Here is a 20,741-nt window from a genome sequence, read left to right as displayed (position 1 = left end):
CATGGGATCATAGAATGGTTCATGTTGGAAAGGACCAAGGATCTTAAGATCATCTAGTTCCAATACCCATGCCATGGGCAGGGATGCATCACACTAGACCATGTCGCCCAAGGCTTTGTGAGTAACTTTATACAGCTGAGTAAACTAACCGAGTTCAGCAGGAACACTCGCATGTGCACATTACTCACCCGCGTCTCAGTAATGTACACTCACAGTCTAAATAGTTCATACATTTGAACTATTCAAAAAGTGAGTTTCTGAACCAAGAAGCCAGTTGAATAACTACCATGTTATTTTGATCTGCATTCTCATTTGAAAACTCATCATTATTTACACAATAAGCATAAACAGTACATTTGGAGTTGTTATAGTCCATCATGTAAATCCATATTTAAGCATTATGAAAAAGAGGATTTGTGACTCAGTAGATCATATTAGCTGTAGAGCAGATACTCCTGTTGATCAAATCTATTTTCTTACTGCCCAAAGTGCATGAAGTCCATGTGATAAAAAATCTTTATGACATATTTACTGCTGTGTGAAATGATGTGGTCATTTTTAATTTCTTTGTGTTTTTCTTATAATACTCTAAGCAGAGTGGCATCCTCCGAGGAGAACAGCAGTCTTACTCTAGGTGGCCCAGCTTTGATCTCAGCTAGGTGACCATGAGTGATGAGCTCCCACAGAATTAACAAAGGTTCCCACAAGTATTTTCCCCCTTACTCAGTGATGCCTGTGACGTTCTGTGTGCACGTCCTCCTCACAAAAAACAAAAACCCCATGCAAACTCCATATACTCCTTTCCCATCCAGGAAACATCCGCTCCATGCTCTCATATCCCCTGTTTTGAGCTGCTATCCCATTGATTCATCACACTTGCACATCCCAATAACCATTTACCATCAGTATCATTTAGAGCTGCTCTCCTTGACCAGCAGCTGTTTTGCAAAGCCAATTCAGTAGAAATGAGCTTGGTGGTCTCATGTCAGCAAGACACAAGCTTGTTGGGCATTTAGTACTCCTGCCAATGCTAATCCTGAAGTGGTGGCTCAGACAACCATAGAGTCTGCCCTGGCACAGGAATAGGTAGTCAAGAGATGACGCATTTTTCCTTGTATTCCTCAAGTTGACAATCCCTTGCAGACAGATGAAGATATCTCCAAAATGCTGGAAAGAGCTCTACAGCTAGTGCTGAAAGGAGAGACAATAGCTCTTCTGTCTTCCACGTGGCAGTAAAGACTTTTCTTGCTTCATGCTGGGCCACAAAGACCAATTTCATTCTTCTTGCTGCTGCTGCCAATGCTGAATCACATACATGTGCATTCAGACAGGGACTTAAATGTAAACTGGAGAGATCAGCCTTAGCTTTTGGCTATCAGCTGGAAATATTCCTTCCTTTTCCACCCTAGGTGCAACCAGAAGATACCTCCAATTGCTGTGACTCTATTTATATGACAGAAGTTTTTAAAGACTGTAAATGAGCTAATGTTTTTAGGATACTTTTAACTGCTGCCATTTTGTGTACATTCTCCATGTATGCTTAGAGGCGAGATAGAGACAGATCTTTGTCCTTTCAGCCTCCTGCAGCAAAAGTACTCTCTATTCTCACTCTCTCCAATCAGGTCATGTTTTTAAGGCTTTTTTTTTTTTTTTTTTTTTTGCCATATAATGGGAAACAAACTTCAGATCATCAAAGATTTCTAGAAACCAATATACTGAAGAAAGCTGATGCTTTGTTATTAAAACTGGGACTATATCTTAACAAAGCCCCAGCGGTTGCTGCTGATAGCCAAATCTTGTAGAAGAACCCCCACAAATCCTGTTTCCATCTTCGATGAGAACAGCAAATAGTGGGGTGCCACTCGTGCTGCTGTGCTATTTGACCTTCTTGGGGGAAATCAGTCGCGGTCTCAAATCTGGAGGTGAGTCAGAGAGAACTGAAGGAACAAGGAAAAGGTAAGACAAATGAAATGGCAAAATAAGGGCAACATTGTGCCTAGCAGATGTTCAGTGTTCCTACAGCCCTGTTACCTTTGTTTAAATGTTTGAATCAATGCTCTTAGTTTAATAAACAAATCAGATGCAAAATTTGCAGCTAAGTTTAGGAGCGAATGTCAAGGCACAATGAACAATCTGCATGTCCCCTGGGACTGTGTTTTTTGGTCCAGGATGGGAAACCTGTTGTTAGAATTGTTCCCAGATTATATCCCACTGGCCCTGATTACCTTGATGTTGGGGAAATGTCTCGAGGGACGTAAATTGCCTAGAATCATTTGCAACAGCTGCCAGCAACTGCGATTCTATGTTATTACAGAAGCAATCTACCTTACTGGGAATTTCATTTGCAAAAGCAGAAGAATTAATAGAAATAGAAATAAAGGTTTTAAAATAAGATCAGTTTCCTTAAACCAGGTGCCCTTTTTGGCACAAGTATCCCTTATGCTCTCAAATGGGAATAATTACAGCAGTGACAGTCATGAGATGGTACCTGCTTATGGAAAATAAATCTTCCCCTTGAATTTGGGCAGGCTCGAGTCAATATTTCTTGCAGAAGAAATCTCTCCTATAAGCTCAGTATATTTTCTGGAACAATGGATATTGAATTGTGTCTGTTAATATAATCACTTGACATCTACCGTTTTGTATATTTCGTGTTCCAGTGAAACCTTCTCTGTATTACTAATGAAATAATTTTTTTATGTTCTCAATAATCATTACTCTCTTTAATGAAAAGTTAGGGCAGATCTTTCAGTCCTTACATGTGGGAATAATTTCTACCCTCACATTACTTTCTCGAGTAACTTAAGCTGACTTGAGTGAATTGAAGTTTTGTAGGGATGGCTTGTTCATAACTTAAGCGCTAATTGACAGCAATTTCAGAACATGACATTCTGGAATAAACCCTACTTTAAGACATAAATGCAATTACGGTTTTTATAACAATTAGTATAATTATGTTTTGGGTAATAACTAATAAGTCATTACAGTGGAATGTAAGGTAATGTCTCCTGCCAGCTGCCTTCAGATGTTCTCTGTCAGAGAGACAGTGAGAAAGCTCTGTCCTGAGTCACATAAAGCATCTCCCACAAACATGGTGAAATAAAAGAACAATAAACACAATACTTCTGTCTTTTAGTTTTGAGGCATGACTAATTCTAGTGCCTGGAAATTTTGAAGTTCTAGTATCATGAACAAAACAAATTGTTTTATGTCAATGCTTTTGCATCAGAAAAAGAGTTAGGTGCAGACACAGTGGTCAGTCTAATAACGGATTATGTAGACAAAGTGAGCTGCTGGTACTTTATTTATTTCCTATCCCCTGCTCTGCTTCCTCTTTAACACTCAGGTAACTGTCAGAAAGGGACCCAGCTATTACAGATGACAAGGGGTAAATGCCTTCATGTTGTCCTCCAAAGGTTAAGGTTTACCAACCTCAGTTGGAAGCCACAATCTCCAATAACCATTAATCCACTAAACTCCAGTGCGAGTGAACATATTTATGGCTGCAGTCACTAAAGGGTGAAATAAAGATTAGTTTTTAGTTAGGAACGCAAAGCTTTTTAGATCAATACAGACCCACTGCTGAAATCAATCTAAAGTTTGGAATTTTTAAGTAAAGATTTACTGGGCTTCCTTGTACAGTTAATTTTCCAAAGGGGGAATAGTCTCAGCAATGTTACATAGTAATCAAATTGAGTAAACACTAGTCAGTTCGTAAACTGACCTCAGTTATGCGCATAACAAATGAGTGTACAGCAATAAAAATACCCATAATGTGGATAGTAAATTTGCCAATAAACAGGTAAAGCCAAAATGCATATATAGGCTAACATGATAAAATATTAGTAGCTACATTTGCCTATTTGAAAACATAAATAATCAATAGACATTAATAATGAAGTTGTTCGTGCGTTTCTTTATTACTGTGCATATTAAGTGTTTCAATTATTTCTACTTAGTTTGATAGATAAACGTATATGCACATTTTATGCCTTCGAAAGAATATAGGATTACTCTTCAAAACAAAAGCTACTGTTTAGATGAAAGAACAAGTGGACTGGAAATACACAGCTTGTTATACCCCTCTGCTGTTCATGTTTGATGCATGTATACAATTTATTATGCAATTTCTTGAGATTTGACAAAGTAATTGTCTGGCAAACCATAGCTTTAATGATGGTTTTTCTGCTTCATACAAAAGGTCTGAAGGTAGTGTACGAAAATGACTTAATAGATCAGTGTCTATAAATGCTGTTAATGCGTATTACATATATATATTTGCGATGGTAGCTCAAGTTATTTTCTGAGTTACCGCACAATATGCTGTGAGAGCCCATGTGGTAAATTTGTTTTTCGTCATCAGAGCTACTGCATGAAACCTTGTATGTTGAGCTGTAACTTCCAAAATAAGTTGGGTCACTGCTCTAGCTTTAGTCTTGGTGTCTGTCACTGGGAGTTCCTGACCGTGGAAGAAGCCTGGATGTTATAACAGTGCCATGGTATCTTAAAAAAGCCAGAATTTCCATTGTTAATCCTGTTTTAAAGGGCTTGTCGCTTGGCAGTTAAAATCCAGTCAGGTCTGAAACCAAGTCAAGGTGCAATATATAAATTTCCTTTTAATCGTATTCATTTTAAATCTTTGTGGCTATTCTTAGGGTAAGGAGCACAAGAATCTTGAAGTTTTATTATTTTGAACACTTTTTGCAGTCTTTCCTAACTAAAATATGTTTAATTTTAAAAAATGAAATTTCTCAGCAGAGGGATATTCTTCATTTTGTCTGTTTTATCATCAGTAAAAGACTATTGGCCAGATTCATAGCTTGTGTGAGCGAGCATTAGGTCCACTAGGACTGTCCCTTTACATCAGCAATGAGGCTTTTTCTGCTGACGAGCTGCATTTGAATGGAATGGAAATCTTTATTTTTTTCCAGTGTCACTTCTCACCCCTAGGGTATTTGGGATGTTTGTTTACATCTTGGTATAAATGAATATGTGGGATTGGGCAGACAGGAAGATGTTATCTTGTGAGCAATAGGTACCTGCAAGTCATCAAGGCGACTTGAGCCAAAGTTAAAAAAGAGATGAAATTCTGGTGACTGGGCTCTGTCATAAAGTATCACTTTATTCTATCTCATCTCAATTTCTTAGAATTAATGATATCTACCCTCATGCCTACCTTTTTGCTTCCCATATATGGCTCACGAATGAGTTTGTTCATAACAGAGAAGACTAAAGTCTGTTAATCCTCTGGTAGAACTAGGGCTACTATTGATATAGGGCTACTATTGATATAGAGCTACTATTGATTTCCTCACATTCTCCATTTGGCACCATGAAAATACTCAAAAAAGGTGAGGGGAAGCAATTTCTAGCTGTGAATGGTTTACACCAACGCAGACCACAGATGATCTGCTTGTATTCCAAGGCGATGTCACTCAGAGCCAAACAAAAAGATGTTATTATTATGTGAACTACGTGCTAACTTGAAACAGCTGGCTGGTGAGACATAGAACCCTGCCAGCCATTCAGTGGTGACTTCTTTTTGGTTTCTACTGACTGAGCCAAATTCAAACCAGCAAGCTGGACAAGACACACAAAGTGTTCACTTTGCTGAAAAGCATGGAAACACGTCAGCAAAGGAAAGTGATTTTCCTGCACACATTTTCTCTCCATTCAGAGTATCTGCTAGCAAAGTTAAATCTTCCCTGGTGAAAAGGTATATTTTACAATGCTTCACTAACCTCAGGTTGCCATTTTGCAGCTGGACCTAGTGGAGGGAAGACAGAAGTCCTTGTTTATCAGGGTAGCCGGTTGGGTTAAGTTGGAGCCACTGATGGATTTGACCAAAATCACCCTCACCTCAGCACCGGTTAGGGGAATAATGCTTGACCTTCACTGGCTACATAAAGTTAAAGATTACCTGATTTTAAGCTCATGAAGCCCTGTGTCCATGTTTTGTGTTTGGTTTTTTATGTTGGGTTTTATTTTTTCTCTCAGCAAACAGCCTAACTTGAGTTAGCAGGTTCCGACTTTAACAGTACAGTCTGAAACATGCAGAAGAAACAACACTTCACAATAGTGAATAGGTCTGATAGATGATCTCTGGAGAGAGGTCACCTTTTTCCCCTCTGTGGCAGAAAGAGACTGTACTGTTTAAGCACAGCTACTATTTAAACAGCCAGATCAGAAGGTGCTCTGTGTTATCTTAGGAAGATGGAATAAAGCAAGGGGAGACCATAAACCCTAAGTCACATTTCCTTTGCTTTTTTATACTTACTTTTAATTTATGCCCCCAAAATGATGTTAATAAGTAAGTACCTTGATAGTTAAAGTTAACACCACGTTTTATTTTAAACCCTTATTTCCTCATGAGGGAATCGATGTCCAATGAGTCCTCTCTGCTACATATACAGGGAGAAGGCAATCTTGGGGCAGCTGAAAGAGAGCACTACTGGAAGAACTTCTGTCCCCAGAGCACTTGGATGTGATAGAGAACAAAAGTCTTCGTCAGCAGACTTTGCTTGGAAGGGAATTAAAAGATTTTCTGCAACTCCTCTCCTTAAAGAACTGCTAGTGCTCCCTTGGGATTTGTGAGAGCCATGTTAAACATATGGATTATGTATTACTTCAGTACAAAAATGTACTCTAAATCTAACCATTGCAATCCAGGTAGCTCCTGTTGCTCTGACACTTGCCCTTTCCCCTCTGTGTCTCAAAATGCCACCTCAAGAAACCAAGCAACTGGGATGGAGCACTCTCCCACTTGGGGATGGCTCCTTACAAAGCTGCACCATGACTTCAGAACAATTGCAGCATCACGTGCCACTGACATATCCTCCTCCTAGTTTTGCAATGGGTCCTGCATGCACCAGGCTGGGAAAATTCAGCCAAACTGAATGATGAATGCAGATACATGTCCCATGTGAGGAAAGCATTCCCCTTCAAGAAAGCACTTAAGAATATTATTTAAGAAATGCTTAAATGCTTTCCTGAACAGAAATGGACTTAAGCACAAGAGAGCATCCTTTAATTGGGAGTACAGTGCAGACACAATCACTAAAGCTTGCATTATGTACCTGAAAATCAAGTCCCAGAGAGTAAGCTTTTCCGAGTGATGGTTAGAGGTTCCTAGTTGTAGCATGGTTCTGTACAGAAGGATTTGCTTAATCCACCTTGCTTTTAGATTGCAATTTCCCCAAGCTTAGCAGCTTCTTTTAACAATTCTGAGTTATGCCCCCCCCCCCAAGTTTTATTAATAACTCTTTCAGAGGCAATACCACATATTTTGATTTTTTCAGAATCTACTGGTTTCCTGCAAACTTTATTCATGTCATCTTTATTGCACAGCATTGCATTGAATGCCTTTTTAATGTCATTTAAACTATTGCCTTTTGGGGGACCGCAAGAGAAGGAAGACGTTTGTCTTTCAGTGCTCCTAGAATCGCTCATTTACGGCCCCGTTTAAAAGCTCTCAGTCCACCCTCACCAGAACTTTGGGTACGCAGGGCAAAAGTCTGAACACTTAATGGTATTATGACTCTCTAATACAGAAAAAAAATCTGGTTTGTATACATCCAGACATAGAGACAATACCTCACAATATGTCTGTATGGATAAATAAAACCAGTCAGTATGCCTGGAGGAATCCGAAAGCACTAGGCAAGCATGGATTAACCAGGTCATAACGCAGGTGATCAGGATGCCTGTGACACCTCTGGGGCCAGTTGTGCCAGTCTCTACAGCCACACGGTTGCAGCAGCCACTGGCATAGCAAGTGTAATAGTAAACATTCCAAAATACCCAGCTGGGGGTGGAGCTGGGCAGATGTGCTCAGCAGGAAGAGTGGACCACAAGCTGGGAGAGCCTTGGCCTGCACTAATGAAAACTCTAGCATTTGTTAAACTGAAGCACAGATATATTAAAGGATGCACCTAGGTCAAGGTTGTTACATCTATATTATCAGACCAAGATAACTTCTTATTTTTGATCTCTCTCCCTCCTAGCTCCTTGCAATACCTCTCACCTGTGTGAGAAAAGGCCTCCTCAGGGAGCAAGGTACCTGTGAGCTTGGGTGGCTCCCAGGCCCTAACCCCAAAGTGTACAATCACTGTGTGCTAGTGGTGGGAACCCAGACATTTAGACTTGTGGGCCCTGGCTCGAACAATCACCACCTCAACCTCCTCACATCTTCTTCTCCTGCCCTAAACTGAGTAGTTCATTCATACTCCACGAACAGAGCTGCTGTGATGCCAGGTCTACCTTCAGAAGTGTGAGCATATAAACTGCCACCATCATCAGAATGAAAATGAAGGGAGAATAATACAACGTTTGGCATTATTGGTAAAAGCCAGTACTGCTGTTGCCTATCTATTTGTATAGTATTTGCACTACAGAAGGGACCTGTGTGCTCAGATCTGTCTAAACAACTAATGTCTTACCCAACACAAATGACCCAGTTTACCTGTAGTAAGCTTTACTTCTCTGGACCGCCCACCCCCACCCGCCAAGAGAACTTTCTTTTCCTGCAGTGAGAGCTCCCATCCACATACAGGTGGCCCCGGTGAGTGCTGTCATTTCTGTTCCACCATTTGAAATGCAAGATTGGCAGAAATGCAGACTGTTGAGGGAGTTCAACAGGCCAGACCACATGCACAGAGGCAATTTCTGTGCACCAACCACGGGAACTAGCTGAAGCTCTGTTTCTGACAGTAGTTTCAATGACAAAGGGGCAGGTGTTCAGAATTGATGCTTATTTTTGTTCCTAAAAATCAGGATACTGTCCATGTAACTTTATTTATGAGCTGTGCCAGGATATCAGCGTATGTTGCAACAATAAAATCTTCAAAAAATCCCCACAAAACATCAGCTGTACAGAGGTATGTTTCATGGTATAAGCACAGGTAATACAGGAGTTCTAAATTTCTCTTTTTTATATAATTACTCTTACTGAAAAGTATTTACCTTGCTTATTTACCAAGTTATTTTCCCCTGGAATTTTAATGACAATGCCTTGATGAAGGCCTCTTCTGCATGAGGAACAGTCCTTTAGTTGCAAGATGTGATTCAGTTCCTTGTTCAGTATTGACCTCTCTACTACAAGCCTCTGTAACTTGTAGTAGGATGAGACTTCTGTAAGTTGAGGCATTTGAATGAATGGAAAGAGATGAGCTAAAGGAAGACAAGTAAAAGTGCATCTCTAAAACACTGGATTTGAAAAGATGGAAGCATGGGACACTGCCTGCTGTTCTTTGGAAATCCTGCTTAGGGATAGAGCCCTATAGCTATGACAGGGAAGGGTCAGGGGTTAGCAGGTGTTCAGTGCACTGGGGGAGATGACCTTCACTCCCAGTGGTTTCCCTCAAGTCTTTGACAGACTAAGGCTTAGAAAATAGAGACAGGAAGTCCCTGCTTAACCAGGTGGCAAGTACATCTAGTTTTGCTCCAAATTAAAAAATGGATAATTTTACATGGAGCAGGTCTGAGAGTAACTGCAGAAGAAATAAAACGTGGTATTTTTTGCTGATAATTGTTGACTGCAAGAGATGAACTTTAATTTTCTACTCTGCAGATAAAATGAGTTAGTTAGAAACTTTGAAGTCTCCCTTTGAAAGTGTTCAAGCCCATTTAGAAAATACCATACCCAGGACTTCTGGAAACATTTGTCCAATGTAATTCGTAAGTGACCACAAATCATATACACAAGTAAGACTAAACTTTATTTCAACTTGAGTTAATGTAGCAAAGTTAAATGAAAATTACCCAGATCTGTTCACTAATGAGGAAAACAAACCAGCATGCTAGTTCCAGAAACTTGCTACACATTGGCACAGACATATTTTGGCAGCTTACAAGGGTATAAAGAGTATGTGACACATCAGTCAGTGAAAACTGATACAAAACCTCATGAGGATTGTTTACAACCATTACAGCAGTAAAGTTCAGCAGCACAAGCACGATATAAAAACTGTTCTTTCCATCTACTGTGGTTGGGAGACAACTCGCATCACTGAAGATACCAACTACTGTTGAAATGGGAGCATATTATAATCCATGTTTTTCCTCACCTGAACAGGGTCAAAATCTGAGCAGCCAACAGGGTACAACTGGGAAGAAGGGGAGGCACAGCAGGGTCAAAACAAAGAACATGGTTTTAGAGGCAGCATATGATGGTGTCATTCTTTTGGGAAGAATACCACACCCTAAAACACCAGCTGCCTAATCTCCCTTGAAAATGTCTTGCAGAAATAACTGATGTCCAAGGGAGGAGGAAGGGAGCTATCTGGTGAGGAAAAGCAGAAAGGTACGGCAGAACACCTTTTATAAGGTCACCAGAAAGTAAATAAAAGCAAAAACTGCCTTGATGACTTTCGGTTCCAGTCCTACGCATTCATGAGCAATTCCAGCTCTGTAAACGCATTGCCATCCTCGGCCAACTCAAAGACAAAGACCATGAGACCTGGCATTCAAAGTCCCACTCCTGGTGTGTAGTTTAATTAGCAAGGGCCTGAGTATTACGTGGGAAAGGGGATGGGGCTTGAGGCTTTTACACCAGGTAAAACTTTCTGTAAGTGCTCACCTGCCTTCTTTCATGTGCATTTCATTCAAGGGCATACATTCCACCTTTTTTTTTTCTTTTTTCTGTTTTTTCTTTTTTCCTTTTTTCCTTTTTTTTTTTTTTTTTTTGGCAATTGGAGGTTTGACAGCAGATGAACAGAGCTATAAATGTGAGGGTGCAATATATCATGAGATAAAGTGTGGAGAATGTGTCCTCTACCAAAATGCCCCTTGGTGGAACGAAAAAGCACCAAATGCCTACAATGAGAATTTTCTCTGTTTCTTACAACTAGGAAGGATCAAAAACCAAAACAAAGCCCCAACCTATGGGCTGTGCTGTGCACGTTTCTAGGGTATCAGCTCTGGCAGAAAGTTGAAAGGTTACATTTATGAAATAGCAGCTGCTTTCCTGCCATTTGATTCAGGCTTCTGCATTGCAAAGTCTTGAAACTGAAAGACAAATCTGACAATATGCTAATCTTCCAATAAAAAAAAAAAGTGACTTCTGAACCCTTATCTGTTGAAGAGCTGACAGTGAAGTTCAGAGACGGTTGTCTAACCAGACAAAACGATAGAGAAAATATGCCTTCAAACAAGATCATAAATCTTCAACAGTGCAGGGGAACAAATGTAAAGGGAACGTTTTACCACTAACACCATTTAGTAGCCTCACTTTCTTTCTCTCCCTTCCACCCCTCCAGCCTCATCATACTTGCAAGGAAGGGGGATGTATTCTGTCAAAGCAATAATATAAATACAAGGGGTGGGGGGGGAGGGTGTGTGTGTGAAGATCTGGGGTGCTGAAATCAGACATTATTTCCCCCACATCTGGGGCGTGGGGGGAGAGCAGAGACACAAACCAAATACTGTGCAACCTGAATACAACAGACTTACCCCCCCCCCCCCCAGCACACACACACTCGCAGACAAAAAGTTTGCATATTGCACAAGGCGCTTGAAGATCATAAATCTATGCATGAGAAAGATGTAGTGGAAATTTTTGGGGGGATTAGAGTTTATTTTTGTCATCTCTGTGAGACAGCTACTCATTCATCCAGATCACAGCTAAGAAAAAAGCTGGTCACAGAAATTAGCAGTTTCAGCTCAGCAGCAAAGTCGCCAGCCTGTGAAGGCAGAGAGAAATTGACTAATTAGCAATGCGCACTAAAACTTGACGGTTCTTTATAGAGAGAGAGAAGAGAGAGGGAGAGCAAGAGGGAGGGAGGCGGGGGGGTGGGTGGGGGGGGCTCGCTTTTTCCCCTTCTTTCTTCCAAAGATGTTTGAAATCGCAGTCATTTACGCTCGACAATTTTTACAATAGCCTTGAGCCATAATTTTGCGAGTCTCTCCAGCATCCATCCCCCTGTATGGTCTCTCTCCACTGGCCATGCACGACCGTTTCTCTCCCCAACCGTGGATTTCCTATTACTCTCGTTACGACTCACTGAGCCCCAGGCCCAAGGATAATGATGTGTTGTTTCTTGGTAGCATAATTTGTCACACGTACATTTTTTCTTCTTCTTCTCTTGCAGAAAGCTCTGCGCTCTCTCTCTCCCTCTTTCTCTCTCTCCCCTTCTCTCTCTCTCGTACATTTTCTTGCTGTTGCTAATTCATGGTGATCAAATGATGTACGACAAAATAAATTGTAAAGAGTGACTGCTCCGAGTTGGGAACCAGAAGGTTTTTGGTGCTTTTTTTTTTTTTTTTCCCCTTTCTTTCTTTCTTTTCTCTCTTTTTTTTTTTTTTTCGGAAGGAGCAAGCAAACCTTTAAAAAGGAAGGACAATTGATTTTTTTTGGGGGGGAGCTTAAGTGAACCTTTACTTTGGCAGCTGGTTGTGGAGCAGGTAAGTTTCTGGCCTTGTGTCTAACCGTCTCTGTGCATTTTCTCGTGTCTCCTGATTTGTTTGTTGTTGGGGGAGAGGAAGGGGGTGCCTGTGTGTGCGGGTGTGTGTGCTGGAAGTGTGTGCGGGAGAAGGGGGGGCAGTTGTGTAACGAACGCGTTTGCAGAATAAACTCCGATTGCAAGAAATGGGCAAAACGAGGAAGAAAGAAGGGGAGGGAGAAAGAGGAGGAGTGTGTGTGTATGTCTCTGTGTGTGTGCATGTATGTATGTGTGTGTGTGTGCGGTGGGGAGGGGGGGATTGACCGGGTCCACTTAAAGGGAGAGGCTCCGGGAGGTTTCTGTAGCCGGCGGCGGGGCGCGGAGCGGGGCTGAGCGGCGGCGGGGCAGGGGAAGCGGCTGGAGGGAGCCCCTCGCTGTGCCGATAAATGGGGCGAGGCGGGGGTGAAGGGAGGCAGAGGAAGCCCAGCGCTGCTAAGGAGCGACTGAGCGCGCTGCAATGGCAGGAGCAGGTCTCGGTGGGATCCCGCTGAGGAGGAGGAGGAGGAGGAGGAGGAGGAGGAAGAACGGCGGCGGCGGCGCTGCGCGGGATGCGGCCAGCGCGGGTCGGTGGCTGCGCAGACCCCGCAGGTGCGGCCACAGCTCGGGGCCGCCTCGCTGACCCCCCCTTCCCAGGACGGGCAGGGGGTCGGGGGTGGCGGCCGGGCCCGGTCGCTCCAAGGGGCGTCCGGGCAGGGCCCTGCTCCCCGCCCGCCTCCCCGTCCTTCCCCCAACTTGAACTTCACGTAGTTACCGGAGTTACAGCAGCGGCGCCGTCTGCTGCGGGGAGAAGCGAGCCGGGCAGGACAGTGGCCGGCAGCCCCTCTCCGGGCCCGAGGCTGCCGCTCCCCCTCCACCCCCACTTGCCCCAGTGTACGAAGTATTGCAAAGCCCAGCGGTGGGAGTGGGGCTCAACTCCGGGACCTGGCAGCGGGAACGCAGCCCTCCGGCCCCGGCGAGGAAGCGGGTCCCGGCGGCGCTGAGTTGGCAAAGCGGGCGGAGGGGGCCGGGGGCTGGCTGCGGGGCTGCTTGCTGCCTTCCCGGCAGAGTTTCAGTCACTTGGTAGTTTCTCTTGGCATCGCGGAGTTTGGGGGGCTTATTTTGTGTGTGTCTGACTGCTTGGGTGCTTGGTGGGGTCGAGGGTTTTTTTGGTGGCGGGGGAGAGGTGGCTCAGCTTTGAGAACGTCGCCGGCTTCCTTGCTCCTCCCCTGGAGAGCAGCCCGGTTTGCACCGAGGAGGGAGGAGAAAGGGGTGGTGTGTGTATGGGGGGGAGGGGGGCAAAAAATAAATCTCCTTCAGCCCTCCCAAGTTTCAGCCCCTCCGGGCGAGCCCGTCCGTGCCCGGGGCGGGGGGCGGCTCGGCGGGCGGAGTGGAGCCCGTCCCCGGCTGCATCCCCCCGCCACCCGTGCGCGCACGGCAGGATGCGCCCTCCGGGCCTTTAAAGCTCTTGTGTTTATTATTGTGTCGTCCCGTGTGTCCCCCCACCCCGCTCTCCTCCCCACCCCTCTGCCCAGGTTGGAGGAGGGTTTAAAAGGCAGGTGTGCCGGAGGCCGCTCGCCATGTCCAGATCCGGTGACAGGACCTCCACCTTCGACCCCAGCCACAGCGACAACCTGCTGCACGGCCTCAACCTGCTGTGGAGGAAGCAGCTCTTCTGCGACGTGACCCTGACGGCCCAGGGCCAGCAGTTCCACTGCCACAAGGCCGTGCTGGCCTCCTGCTCCCAGTACTTCCGATCCCTCTTCTCCAGCGGCGGTGGGAGCGGCGGGCACCCCCACGCCCTGGGGCTAGGACCAGGCGCCCAAGACGGGCTCGGGGGACCGCCGAAGGAGCCGCCGCCGCAGCAGCAGCCGCAGGAGGAGCCTGGCACCCCATCCTCCTCCCCGGAGGACAAGCTGCTGGCCAGCCCGCGGGCTATCAACAACCTGGTGCTGCAGGGCTGCTCGTCCATCGGGCTGCGGCTGGTGCTGGAGTACCTGTACACGGCCAACGTGACCCTCTCGCTGGACACGGTGGAGGAGGTGCTGTCGGTGAGCAAGATCCTGCACATCCCGCAGGTCACCAAGCTGTGCGTGCAGTTCCTCAACGACCAGATCTCGGTGCAGAACTACAAGCAGGTGTGCAAGATCGCCGCCCTGCACGGCCTGGAGGAGACTAAGAAGCTGGCCAACAAGTACTTGGTGGAGGACGTGCTGCTGCTCAACTTTGAGGAGATGCGCGCCCTGCTTGACTCGCTGCCCCCCCCCGTCGAGTCGGAGCTGGCGCTCTTTCAGATGTCCGTGCTCTGGCTGGAGCACGACCGGGAGACCCGCATGCAATACGCCCCGGACCTCATGAAGCGCCTCCGCTTCGCCCTCATCCCGGCTCCTGAGCTGGTGGAGCGGGTCCAGTCGGTGGATTTCATGCGCACCGACCCCGTGTGCCAGAAGCTGCTGCTGGACGCCATGAACTACCATCTGATGCCCTTCCGGCAGCACTGCCGGCAGAGCCTGGCCAGCAGGTGAGCGGGGCGCCGGGGGAGACGGGGAGGGGGGGGTGGCGGCTTCCGGCCGCGGGAGGGTGCGGGAGCCCCCGCGGGACCGGGCCGCTGGCGGGCAGGGACCGCGCGGGGGCAGGGTCGGGCGCCCGCCGCGGAGGCTGCGACCGGGCCGGGCAGCGCCTGGAGGGCGGCGACGGGGCCGAGCCCCCCGCCCGCGGGGCCGCCAAACTTTCCGTCGCCTGCTCTCTGCCCGGCGGGGCCGCTGCGGCCCTGCGGAGGGGGGGAGAGCCGGCCGGGGCAGCGGCGAGGGGCGGCAGGCCTCCTGGGAGGCGGCACTGCCCGCCCCGCTCCCCGGCCTCCCGGCGCGCCGGCGGCGGTGGCAGCGCCCTGAGCCTTCGTGGCCGGCCCGCGGGGCTCGTGTGAATGTGGGGTGTCACCGTGCGTGCGGAACCTGTCGTGGTGTTTGTTGAAGGCCACATTTATTCACTGTATTTCCCCCCACAGCGTTACTTCTTACCAAGGAGTTGCATCCTCAGGGCGTTTTAAACTGTAATACGCGAGTGCGAAATGTCATTAATTATATTCATCAGTAACTCCGTTATCTGTGCACACCCCGATGTTTGGTGTTTGGGCAGTATGTCCATATTGTGCATGGAAACTTGTGACTTCATAGCCCTTATGTCTATGACATGTCAGTTATTTTCATTTAATAAGGTAATGAATCATGGTGTCAAAAGACTGACAATATGAGGTTGGTGTAAGGAAGTGAAAGCACAGCATGTAGTTTAATGAGCAGTAAATATACCCGAAATGAAGGGGGTATTTATTTTTCTCCTTTTAAAATATGTTTATACTTCATTTCATCCAATGACTAGAAAGATAATACCATTTTCCAGTGGCATTATTATACAGTGGCATGGTAGCGCAGAAATCAAAGCCCACTTTGTATTATTCAGCTTTTTAACTAATAGGTGGATATTATTAATGACTTAACAGCAGCTAGAAAAACTAGGATGTTATTAAATATTTTAGATATGCTCTGTTAGCATTAATGCAGAGGATTCTTTATATCTTCATATAATGGGTACCCTGATGCTTTAACTTTGGAAATGCTGTGCCTCCTTTCATTATCACTGGCTAGCTCGCTCCGTTAGTGTTTTGTTGTGCTTATCACCTTGCTGCCTAACCAATTCTCACTCGAAACCTTACAGTAAGAAATGAATACCAGCATTTTGCAGTGCAAAGTGTTTTTGAGACGCCACTGTTGTAGCTGGTGCATACCCTTTGCATTTCAATATTCAAAACTGTTGACTTTCAAAAATGCAAAACCCACCACTTCCTCCTTGGTCGAGGTGCTGCACTCGAGGCGGAGGAAAGCTGGGGCTTGTGTCCTGGTGGATTGCTGAGATACCAGCCGGCTTGGTTCAGTGAAGATACCTTCCAGCTTCAGTGGTCCATGTCATTTGAAGGATATGTAGTGGTGTTCTGACCACTGAATGCTTACAAGTGTCATGGATGCTGCGAGAATCTGATACTCCTGGTGCTGGGAGCTGGCTTCCCCTGTAAGTGGGAGTGTACACAAAAGGTTCCACTTTATGTAGACCTAGTTTAGATTCTAAGTTTTGCTTACTTAATGACTTACAGGGGACTTCAAATACCACAAATACCATGGGGTTTATTTGTAATAGGTCTGCACATATGTGCAGACAGTGGTATTTCAAAGACCCTTAACCATAGTTAAGGTTCTCCTTCTCAACTTTAATGTGTGTTTAATGACAGCATCATAACTAGTTTCTCTTGATTGGGTTCTTTGGTGGTGGTGAAATCAGAGCAAAACCATTTGGATTTCTCTTATTTATGAGGAGGCATTAGAACTTAACTCACAATATGGAAATGTTGAAGAGATGCTGAAATGCTCTGTGATACAGGATGCGATTGGTATATTTTAACTTTTGGTCTTGGATAATATTCCTGGGAATTCATAAAGGTCACAAAGGCCCATCTTTTAATCACTTTAAGATTTCATCAGTCTGCATAAATGTTCAAATGCCTTCTTAAATATGGATAAAGAATCATGCACAAGACTACAGAGATTTCCAGACCTGGCCTTCTTGTTACTCATAGTTTCTCTAAAGTTGTAATTTGAACAGGTTGACACTCATTCAGTAAAATACTATTTTAAGGAACAAAATCTTCAAAGAGTTCCTTAAGTTACTGATTTGCAGAAGGAAATCTTTAAAGTAACTAACAGCAAGGACATTAAAACTTTGATTACCTCTTTTGTGAGCAACAGTGACCTTGGTAATTTGAAATTTAAAGTTTAATGAAAGGTCATTCATAAAATATTCACATGTCTTTAGGAAGAGAATAACTGTTCCTCTTGTGCAGCATAATACATACTGCACAGTTTGGTGTGGGTTGGTGAGGAGTAGAAGCAGCACAGTGCTGTAGCCACCTGCTTACTGCATGTTGAAGAAATTAGGAGAATCACACTCAGAACCAGCAGATACCTTTTCTGCATTTTCCAAAGAACATATGTTTTATTGTAATATACTACGTAAAAACCACAAGTGTGTACACATGTATATGTACATACCCATTTCTGCACTATCACTTTAGAGTACTTTGGAACTGAGGCCACTTACATTTCGTAAACAAAACAAGTACAATGGGAAGCTTGAAATCTAACTATGAAGTTAACACTGGTTATTTCTTTAAGCTTGTTCTTTATGTGGTAAATCCCACATGCTTGCTTTTCTGACAAACAGAAGTTTTTACTGTTGTCAGGGCTGGAGGAAAGCAGTTTTGGATCATAAGTCTGTGCGGTGTGAGCAGAGTCGCTTAGAAAGTTTGTGCTACAAATGCAGACCCTGCAGTGCAAGTGATGCTGGGGGGCTAGTAGTTACCTGGGTTGTCTTTTGTGCCTCAGTGAATAACACTGTTTACCTGCAGGGAGAGAAAATTTATTTTTCCTTGAAATTTCCTGAGAGAAGGTAACGCCTGAATGCCCTCATTCTGTAAAATTATGTTTCAAAGTACAGCAACTAGACAATCGTAGTTGAAGAAGTTGAGGAATGACGCTCCTGACTTGTGAACCTTGGCGTGAATATCGAGGTTCAGGACTTCACCACAGCAGTTTTGGCTCTGATCTGGCATTTTGATCAGGTGCTCAACTCTAAGCTAAGTTAGTAATTCTGTTAACTCTGTGACAGTCACCTGCAGCAGGGCCTCAGCACACAAGCTGCTATCATTGACTGACTCTTGAGGCATAGTCAGTTTTGACATCAGTAGGAAAAATCCCAATTGATTTCACCACCCACTGTGATGACCCTGAGTGTTAGGCTTAAATGATGTTTGTCTGTCCCTGAGAGACATAGGTACATCTGTGCTGTATCATGTTTTCTGTAGTTCTGGGACTAAAATGCATTTAGATAGAGGAATGCTCGTTTTTCCATTATTTATTTGACTGTCTGGACTTCACTGGAGTATTGAGTTGATTAAAATGTCTCTGTGCTTTCTTTTGTAATATAATATATTTTATATAATACACGGTATGTGTTTTCAATTTTTAAAAAGTTCTGAGTTAGAGCATTACCATGTTGCTGGAAAGAATGTCACTTTCAAAAATGAGTGAGCTAGTGAGAATTATTATTGCTCCCATGTTTACTTGCAACAATGAAAATGGTTAAAAACACATCACCTTTGTGGAACGCCTAGCATTTTACTTTAATTTTGCTTGTGCTCATGCACAGTATAGCTGCAGACAGAGAAAGGAGCATTATAGGAAAATACTTAAATTACAGCGCTTATTGTTAAATGATTTATCTAAATATTGCTGCCTTTTTGTAGAACATTGCTGTGATTTTATGGTTTCACTCGCCTGTAACTATGTAGAATGACTTGTATTCCAGAGAGATATGAGAAGGAAGGCAGGGTAGGAGGAAGCATCCCCTTGTGGCCTGGGAGTTGTTTGTTGGGTGCAGGACATAGGCAGCTCTTTTCATTTGGGCTGGGCAGCTGCTTCCAGGATTTGCAGGCACAGCTCCATCAGGTACCTGAAGGCAGAGGGGAATGAAGAAAGTAAAGCTGGGAGAGAGAGGAAGATGCAGAAAAAGGAAGGATTTGAGATAACCAGGGGAGAAACAGGACACAAGTAGCGGAAGCAAGGCAATACAAATGAGGGAAAAGGGGAGAGTAGGACAGTTTTAAAGGGAGGAAAGTGAAAGAATAGGATAACAGACAGGAAAGGAGACAAGGAAAACAAAAAAGACCCTGGCAGATAAAAAGAAGAAAGGGAATGAAACAAAAGGGGAAAAAAACCCTAATTCTTAGCAGAAACAGCATCTGTTGTCAATAACAGATGAGTATTTCGGTGTCTGGAAAAGCTATTTCAGATGTGGGGGAAGAAAAATGGACAGGGATCAACCAGCTGATGGAGATGGGAAAGGTCATAGGCAGGAAATATGGAATTAAAGAGAAAGGAGGAAAATAAAAAGAGGTAATTAGGCTAAGCCTGACCATGCTGTTTTCTGGGTTCAGCAAAGTCCCAGCATGTTCAGACCCAGCTGTTTTTCTATAGTTCTTGCTCCCTGGACTACTAGACTTGGGGGAAATTCGAAGAGATTCTGGTCCTGATAGAGCTAACTGTAGAGATTTTTATTTTTATTCAATTTCAGTGGGGAGAGAGTGTCTTCCACACTGTTTGGTGTTAGGTAATACTAGTGAAAGTGGCAGCAAGTTAAACAACGGTAGCTGATGAACATGATATGGCCAGTTTTCAGTCAGTAGGAAGGTGGTAAATGTTGTTGAAGAAGGAAAAACATAAACTGCTAAATAGCATCAAACATGAGCGTTTATGTGGAAGACTTCTGTACCCAGTCTGGTTTACTTTCTACAGAGGAGATTAAAAATTTGAAGAGACTGGTTACATCCCTTGGTAATTAAATATTTTCCTTCTTGAACACACTATTTTGTCTACAAACCTCACAGACTGTAGTTCAGTTTGACCTAATTTTCTACTGAAAATTTTGTAATATCTCAGTAGGACATGTTTGATGGCTGCATAAGGATTTGCATGGGTTTTTTCACTGAAATACATTGTTGTGTGTTCTGGTAACAGCCACCTGCCTGTCCCTTTGTGATCCTGACACCAAATTTTGGATTTTCAGTATGATATTCATACTCAGGGTTAATTGGAAGTGAGAAATATTTCAGACCCCAAACTGACATCTGAAATAAACATACTTTGAAATATATCTTAATTATTAACATTTGCATTGTGGTGTAGATGAAGTGAATAGAAGGCTCTGGTTTATTTTAGATCAGGTCTGACATGTCTGAATTAATATTTGGAAATTGTACCTGTGTCAGGACTCTCTCAGGTGAGCTGCAGAAGGGAAACTGACACAGTAGAGGCTGTGGGGAAACGAACCACAGACTTGTAGTCAGTTTAATCCTAGTTAGTCTCAGCTACTTGCCGTGTTTGCCTTATGTGCCTACCTGAGTTTCTCCTCCGCCTGTCCCTTCTCTTGAATCCTCTGCTGCTATGGCCTCTGGCCCCCCAGTGCCCCTTTCTGCCAGGCTCCCTACCTCACACTCCAATGCTGACTGCACTGGATCACTCATCTTGGCTCTCCAGATCCATGCTGAAGCTGGCTGGGCTGTGCTGCTCCTTAGCTTTCTGACACTCTGCCCCTTTTAGCACTTGAAGCAGCTTCAAGTATCTGCCATCTCTGAACTCGTTTTCCAAGAAGGAAAATCTTTCACTGAATTTCAAGCCTCTTTGTTCTATAGGGAAAATTAAGTTAAAATAAACAAACAAAAAAATT

General features: G+C 44.3%; 1 protein-coding gene across 2 annotated transcripts in view; it reads left to right on the top strand.

Annotated features, from left to right (window-relative positions):
* The first annotated feature begins 12,950 nt into the window (after nucleotides 1-12,950).
* KLHL14 (kelch like family member 14) overlaps nucleotides 12,951-20,741 on the top strand; it is a 61,250-nt gene continuing 53,459 nt past the window's right edge. The window contains exons 1-2 of one of the 2 annotated variants that reach the window (XM_065668191.1): nucleotides 12,951-13,307; nucleotides 13,949-14,934. In XM_065668191.1, coding sequence (XP_065524263.1) covers nucleotides 13,994-14,934 — 941 coding nt within the window. In that variant the 5' untranslated portion in view covers nucleotides 12,951-13,307; nucleotides 13,949-13,993. The remainder of the gene's footprint in view (nucleotides 13,308-13,948; nucleotides 14,935-20,741) is intronic. The other variant, XM_065668192.1, reaches the window with a different exon arrangement.

This window comes from Lathamus discolor, chromosome 2, assembly GCF_037157495.1.
Source record: "Lathamus discolor isolate bLatDis1 chromosome 2, bLatDis1.hap1, whole genome shotgun sequence".
Taxonomy (NCBI): Eukaryota; Metazoa; Chordata; class Aves; order Psittaciformes; family Psittacidae; genus Lathamus; species Lathamus discolor.
The sequence above is the reverse complement of the archived record's forward strand: the minus strand, read 5'-3'. Positions and strand labels throughout refer to the sequence as shown.